Source organism: Dipteris shenzhenensis, chromosome 2 (genome assembly GCF_047967505.1).
Source record: "Dipteris shenzhenensis isolate YYH24624 ecotype China chromosome 2, Dip_SZ_1.0, whole genome shotgun sequence".
NCBI lineage: Eukaryota > Viridiplantae > Streptophyta > Polypodiopsida > Gleicheniales > Dipteridaceae > Dipteris > Dipteris shenzhenensis.
In genome coordinates this window covers 26326618-26334146 of record NC_141597.1, presented here as the reverse complement: position 1 = coordinate 26334146, position 7529 = coordinate 26326618, and the positions used below count along the sequence as shown (strand labels likewise).

At 42.2% G+C, this 7529-nt stretch overlaps 1 protein-coding gene across 1 annotated transcript; it reads left to right on the top strand.

Moving 5' to 3' along the window:
• The first annotated feature begins 2384 nt into the window (after positions 1 to 2384).
• LOC147904553 (receptor-like cytoplasmic kinase 176) lies at positions 2385 to 5227 on the top strand. The gene is made up of 6 exons (XM_087387259.1): positions 2385 to 3034; positions 3193 to 3512; positions 3607 to 3742; positions 3886 to 4028; positions 4189 to 4312; positions 4418 to 5227. The coding sequence occupies exons 1-6, from the start codon at positions 2962 to 2964 to the stop codon at positions 4927 to 4929; spliced, it is 1308 nt and encodes a 435-aa protein (XP_087243385.1). The 5' UTR covers positions 2385 to 2961; the 3' UTR covers positions 4930 to 5227.
• The last annotated feature ends 2302 nt before the right edge of the window (positions 5228 to 7529 follow it).

The window sequence follows — 7529 nt, the reverse complement described above, 5'->3', positions numbered from 1 at the left end:
TTTTTTTTTTAAAGTGAAAACTTTGAAGGCTTTATATTACAAGATAGCTATTCCAGAAAAACTGGTAAGCCAAAAGTTTACATCAAGAGAAAATCTCAATGTAGGACAAATATACATCATGATCTATGTAGTGAGATTGTAGACAATTGAAGAGCGATCACTACAAAGAATGACGGAAGAAGACAAAAGTAGAAAGAACTGGATCTCGAAAGACTCTGTGATTTCTATCTCTCTCTCTCACACACACACACATATATACATGTACGCACGTATGTAAAGACACACACACACATGCACAGAGAGAGAGAGAGAGAGAGAGAGAGAGTAAAGACATCCATAATTATCCACTGCCAAAGAGCATAGAATGAATACATTAACTTTAACACTTGTCGGATACCTCACAGTGGGAATGAACCTCGCAAACAGAACTAACTATGGCTAGATACATGCCTTCCACTGCCAAAGAGCATAGAATGAATACATCACACTTTAACACTTGTCGGATACCTCAGAGTGGGAAAGAACCTCGCAAACAGAACTAGCTGTGGCTAGATACATGCCTCAAACATAAGAACAGTAAAATCCAACTTGTTATAGGTGAAGAGGAGGCTTGACAGTACAACAAGAAATTAGAATCCGTACAATCATAAATTCTTATGGCAATCTAACATCATTATATCTAAAAGATAGCTTCTACAAACATCATTATATCTTTTTTTTTAAATCTAACATCATTATATGTAAATGATCGCTTCTACAACCTTTGGACATTAGTGACAAATTATTAAAGCATCATGTTGGGCTTATGCCAGTTTGCTACTATGACAAATTTGCACAAGTGATGAATCATGAAGGGGTTGTGTTGTCTAGAAAGAATAGAAAGGTTTGATTTTCAATTATTTGACTATTACAAGGTGTGTTTCTTGGCAATCTTTTGGCAATGGAGATGCCTTGTGTTTTTTACTACAGAGATATGATCCATTTTGCAAGTTGAGTTTATAATCACAACTTTTTTAGAAAGTACAATACTGTGAGTTGTTTGCCCTAGTGATTGGATGCAATGAGTTCAAAACACCTTCCAAATTTTCAAAAAGTGAGGAGATGTGTTAGTTTGGTTTGAAATATGGGGTTGTATGACCCCACATGCATGTGATTTAGACGACAATATGATGCAAGGTTGAAGTAATACAGTATGATGCAAGCTTGAGGTAAGAAATGTCATGGTGGTGAGAAAGGTGAGTCGAGCTGTCATGCATTAGTTCCTTGTCAATCTAGGTGAAAAATAGTTGCATCGCATTCCTAGAAACAAATCGTTTTTAATTTTATCTTTTTTGGATTTGCTTTTCATCCACTCCAAAGTGTGTTGTTAGAACCCTCTCTCTATAAAGTAGAAGATTTGGTTTGAAAGTTTTTTTGCCTTGAACTTTTTTACTTGGAATTTTCAGATCTCGAGAGAGAGAGCCATATGGTGGAAGGTGCTTAGAGTCGAGTAAGGGTATTCATCGACCAAGAAAGAAAAAACAAGCGGTGTGATCCTTGCTTCAAGGATAAGTATCGTGTTTACCGTCACTCATTGTGTAAGAAATTTGATGCTACACGTGCATTGGTGTTGATGGAAGGAAAGAGGCACATGATGTTAAAGACTGTGTGTGTGCGTGTGTGCGCGCGTGCACACGCGCGCGTGTGTGTGTGTGTGAGACCTTCAACATTCTAGGCTAGAGTTGGTTTACTTATGTTTTTTATCTCTTTTTTCGAACTCTCCACTTTGGAGACTCTCCGATGTATCTTCTTTTCATGTAATATAATGCTACTAGATTTACCCCAACAAAAATATGTGTGTGTGTGTGTGTGTGTGTGTGTGAGAGAGAGAGAGAGAGAGAGAGAGAGAGAGAGAGAGGAGGTGTTTGGGGTCCTTGCCTTTAGGATGACAGAGAGATGGCATGAAGGCCCGTGCTAGAATGGGGAATTAAGCGGAGGGTCCACATAGTGGCCAAAGAAAAGTTCAGCACCGTTGAATCACATGGGGGGAGAGGGAGAGGAAGAGGTGAGGAGGCTGAGGAGGAGGGGGCATGTGGTGGTAGTTATCGGGGGGGGGGTGGGGCCGAGCGAGGGAGGGAGGGAGGGAGGATGGGAAAGGAGTATGAGGGGCTAGCGAGAAATGATAAGGAAAAGGGGTTTGTTTATTGGGGCTCAAGAGACTGAGGAGGTCGTTGACCAAGTTTGACCGGGTATCGTGCCTTGTGGGAGGGCGTAACCGTGGTGGGTAACCAGGGTTGGAAGTTGGGTTGAGGTCAAAGGGATGGAAGGACTTGACTATTCTAAGCGTGTTCACATTGGTAGTCTTCTTCTTCTTCTTCTTCTTCGTAAATGGAGTCTTCTTCTTCTTCTTCTTCTTCCTCCTCCTTCTTCTTCTTCAAGAAGGCTTTTGATCCTCGCATCTCGCCATAGCCACCCATCACCCATAGCTTTTCTTCCTTCAAAGCTTCATAGCCTTCCCCTCCCTCCTCGCTCAGCTCACCTCTTTTCCTCCCTTCCTCCCTCCCCATAGCTTTCTCCTGCCATAGCCCCTGCCTCCCTCCCCCCCTCAAGTGCTACGGCTCCAATCGCTCTCATTTGTTGGAGGACAAGCTTGCACAGAGAGACAGACAGACAGACAGAGACAGAGAGGCAGAGGGGGGAAGAGAGCAAAGCGACTTTTTCAGCCTCTTGTTGCTGCAGTCTCGTGTCCGCCTTCCGCACACAGATCCGTCGATCACTTTAGCGATCTCCTTGCCGCGTTCTGCTGGGTCTACTTCGTGGGTCTGTTCAGCACAGACCCACGGTGAGAGAGAGAGAGAGAGCTGCCCAACTGCGTAGCCTCGCTGCGTGATCCAACCTTCAATGGTTGGTATCTCTTGCCCTCGTTTCTTCCCCCGTGAGAACCCGTTTCCCGCTTGAAATTGCAGCGTATACAATTGAGTAATGGGCAATTGCTTTGGTACGCAAGTCAATTCCGCGAGCCCCGTTCACAGTGCCGTACCTACTTCAAGTACGAGTAAGTTATTCGATATAATCCACATTTTTTCTCTGATTGTTTTGATTCGCAGAGAACCTATATGTTGCGCATCGTACTGGTCTTGTTCTGAATGTAGCGATCAGAATTCATCGTTAGCTTCTGTACTTAAGGTCAACCCTTGGTTTCTATGGGTGCAGCTACATCAATAAATACACTTAGCAGCTCCCAAGCGGAGCGCAGCAATGGAAGCACTGATATGACCATTCCGAGCAGTGGGGACATGTCTCGTCGTTCCAGTGTCTCTGGTGCCAACTTGCACGCGTTTTCTTACAATGATTTGAGGGCTGCCACGCGAAATTTTAAACCTGACAGTCTACTGGGCGAGGGAGGTTTTGGCCCCGTGTTCAAAGGGTATATCGATGAACTGTCCTTCATGCCTACTCGCCCAGCACAAGGAATACAGGTTGCAGTCAAGAAGCTAAATTTGGAAGGGCTGCAAGGCCATAAAGAATGGCTGGTATATGGTGGCTTTCTCTCTTATGAATCCGTTGTAATATGTTAACGATTAACTACATTTCTTCCGTTGGCTGACTCTTGTCATTTGCGTTCAGGCGGAGGTACACTTTCTCGGTGCAATTCATCATCCAAATCTAGTTAAACTGCTCGGCTTTTGTGCTGAGGATGACCATCGATTATTAGTGTACGAGTTCATGCCTCGTGGAAGTTTGGAAAATCACCTCTTTCGGAGTAAGTCATCATTTGCTCCTTTCCGCTCCAATTATTGTTTATTTGTCAAATATTTGAATGCTTATGTATTATCATTCTCATTCTCTAATTATGTTAATTTGTCAAGTATTTGAATGCTCACGTATTATTATTTTCGTTCCCAGAGAACAATCTCAATCAGTCGCTATCCTGGGCAATCAGAATGAAGGTGGCCGTGGGTGCAGCGAGGGGCCTTTGTTTTTTACATGATGCCCAACGACCAGTTATATATCGAGACTTCAAAGCTTCAAACATCTTACTAGACTCAGTAAGCATCCTCTCACCCATATCTTGAGATGGTTTGGGCATTTATTTGCAGGGAGATGAAATTATATAAGAACATTGCCTGTCACTTTGAGCGGGAGTTAAAATGGCTGTTTTGTAATGCTCTTACACTGAATTTGTTCTGCCTAATCTCTGCTTTTCAGCAATACAATGCTAAACTCTCAGACTTTGGGCTTGCTAAGGATGGTCCTACTGGAGATAACACACATGTCTCTACCCGGGTCATGGGGACTTATGGCTATGCTGCTCCGGAATACGTAGCGACAGGTTATGCATTGTGGGCTAAGTGGCCTGTATATCTCGCTCAAAAATAACATGCATTTAGCTACAAGATTGGAAACTTCCATCTGACTGGGCATGTTTTACGTGCAGGGCATTTGACAGCTAGAAGTGATGTCTACAGCTTTGGAGTTGTCTTGCTAGAAATTCTTACTGGCCGTCGAGCTGTGGACAAAAATCGACCTGGGGGAGAGCAAAACTTAGTTGAATGGGCTAAACCATACCTAGATGACAAGCGCAGAGTGCTCCGCATTGTTGATCAAAGGCTTGAAGGTCAGTATTCATTGAAAGGAGCTCAAAAAGCTGCTAATGTAGCTCGCCAGTGTCTCAGCACAGAAGCAAAGAACAGACCTGCTATGAAGGAGATTGTAGAGTCTCTTGAACCCCTACTCAATGCAAGGGAGTTATCTAAATATTCAAATGCTAGTAAGCAAGATGGTGAAACTCAAACTCGTGAGGGTGGAAACGGTTTTCATCACAACGTTAAGAGCGCAGTTAGTCATCCATCTCCAAGAAATGGAATGACACGTTATGGCAATGGAGTTTCGCCACATCAATCACCCAACATTGGAGGATTCGTGGAAAGGAGAGGGTGTAAGGTTTGATGGGAAAATGTAATTGATTTGTGATGGATGCATGTTTCTGTGAGGCTTCTTGTTTCTTTGCAGTCCATGGGGAGCAAACAAGCAATCGCAGCCACCAATCTCACTTAACAGTCAAGCAAAGGTGGTTGCACCTTCTACGTCTGCTGGTTTCCTTGTTAGATGTGCCTTGGCTATTATTGAATGGTGTGTGACGTTGCCCTACAGAGTCAAAAGAAGAGGATAAAGGCTTTTTTAAGCTTGTAAAATACTTTTGGAATCTTGATTGTATATCTAGCTCATAACAATATAATGGCTATTTGTTCATGTACTGTACTTCTGCCTTTCTGCAACGATGTGCAATTATAAATGCTATTGGAATAGGCCGCTTAATTGGATATATTAAAAAATCAATCAGTAGCTGGGTTGAGGTATGCCCCAAGATCCGATAACATTCATAAGGAACATTTATAGAGTATACTTCTGTAATGCTGATACACTATCGGATATTCATAAAGGCACATTTCATAAGTTACACATTTCTGTAATGCTGTGTCATTCCACATCCTGCCATCAGGTCTCTCAGTAACATTTGATGCCCTGTTGATCTGATTCCTATATATGGTCAGGACTTGAGGAGAGGAACCACTATGGGGGAGCCAAGGAATTGAACATAGTTTTGTCTTTAATCTGCATTTAGTGTCATTTGAGTATCTGGGCAAATGCCTCAATTCTGCGAACATTTTGATCATTCATCTGATCATTTCTATTTAAGGGCATGGGAGCATAATCTTACAGAAATCCGTCTGCGGACTATTGTGATGCACACTATTATCACAATATAGAACCTGAAATTTAATCAATGTGAAAAGATTTTAGAGGATATGCTGTTTTAAGGTTTGGGGGCTTGAGGTTGAATTTGTTGGACCACATGTCTGCACAGTGCCTTCAAACACGCTACATCTGAACCAGCTCTTTGTTGTTGAAATCTAAGGGTCACAGTGGTATTCAAAATTGAATTACCACAGAGAGAACTTCAACACAGAATCAATTGCGGTTTGAGTATTGCATAGCGAAGCCATTTAAAAGCATTTTGTGTGCGTGTGTGTGCACTTGCATGGGCAGACCTGGGCATTGGTGTGCTAAAGGTTGAGAGATCTAGTAATGCCATAGAATGACCGATACGGTCCATGAGACTAACAGCTGATACAACTCCTGTGTGTCTATTGCGCCTTCAGTCTGCCTAACGGCCTTATGTATTTGAAGCTCTTTCTCTGCCGCTTTTCTCCAATTAGGGGTTTGCCTTAAAATACAGGACTTGAGGAGAGGAACCACTATGGGGGGGCCAAGGAATTGAACATAGTTTTGTCTTTAATCTGCATTAAGTGTCAAAACATTTGAGTACCTGGGCAAATGCCTCAATTCTGCTAACATTTTGATCATTCATCTGATCATTTCTATTTAAGGGCATGGGGGCATAATCTTACAGAAATCCGTCTGCGGACTATTGTGATGCACACTGTTATCACAATATAGAACCTGAAATTTAATCAATGTGAAAAGATTTTAGAGGATATGCTGTTAAGGTTTGGGGGCTTGAGGTTGAATTTGTTGGACCACATGTCTGCACAGTGCCTTCAAAATAGTGCAAAAACCACACGCTACATCTGAACCAGCTCTTTGTTGTTGAAATCTAAGGGTCACAGTGGTATTCAAAATTGAATTACCACAGAGAGAACTTCAACACAGAATCAATTGAGGTTTGAGTATTGCATAGCGAAGCCATTTAAAAGCATTTTGTGTGCGTGTGTGTGCACTCGCATGGGCAGACCTGGGCATTGGTCTAGTAATGCCATAGAATGACCGATACGGTCCATGAGACTAACAGCTGATACAACTCCTGTGTGTCTATTGCGCCTTCAGTCTGCCTATCGGCCTTATGTATTTGAAGCTCTTTCTCTGCTGCTTTTCTCCAATTAGGGGTTTGCCTTAAAATACAGGATGCAGGGTTCTGCAATTTAATTTGTAAGCTTTTAGTTGATCATTAACAAGTTTCACCTCCATCACAGTTCTCATCTGAGAGCCAGAGTCTTCTGGCTTTAGAAGAATTGTAAGTATCGAGTCTTTTGCCGACTGTATTTTATAGCTCACTACTCTTGTTTAAGTTTGTTCTTGAACCGGACTGTTACAAATAAAGATTCTTAATTTACTATCATATCCAATAGTTTCTTCTCTTACTAATTTATGGTCCGGACACAGCAGGCTTGATGTTCGTTATAAGTCTTTGCTGTCTAACAGGAACAAAGTGGTAAGGTGGTTTCTTTTTACCCTTGCTTTCAGCTTTTGCAAACCCTAGTGTCCAGTTGACAGATGGCAGACTGGTTTCTTGGGAAATTGCAGACTTGACACATTCAAATATTTGTGGTGTTTACTATAGACCTGCATTGGATCCACCATTTGTGGCTAATTGGATAGCATAATTGGGTCACGTGATGGAATTGCTAGCAATTCTACTGGTTTGAAATCTCTCTATGCTCATATTGGTGTGGGCACTTTTAGCTAGGTTCCTATGCTCTTGTTGATACACACTTTTTTTTTGTTTTTTTTGACACACACACACACTC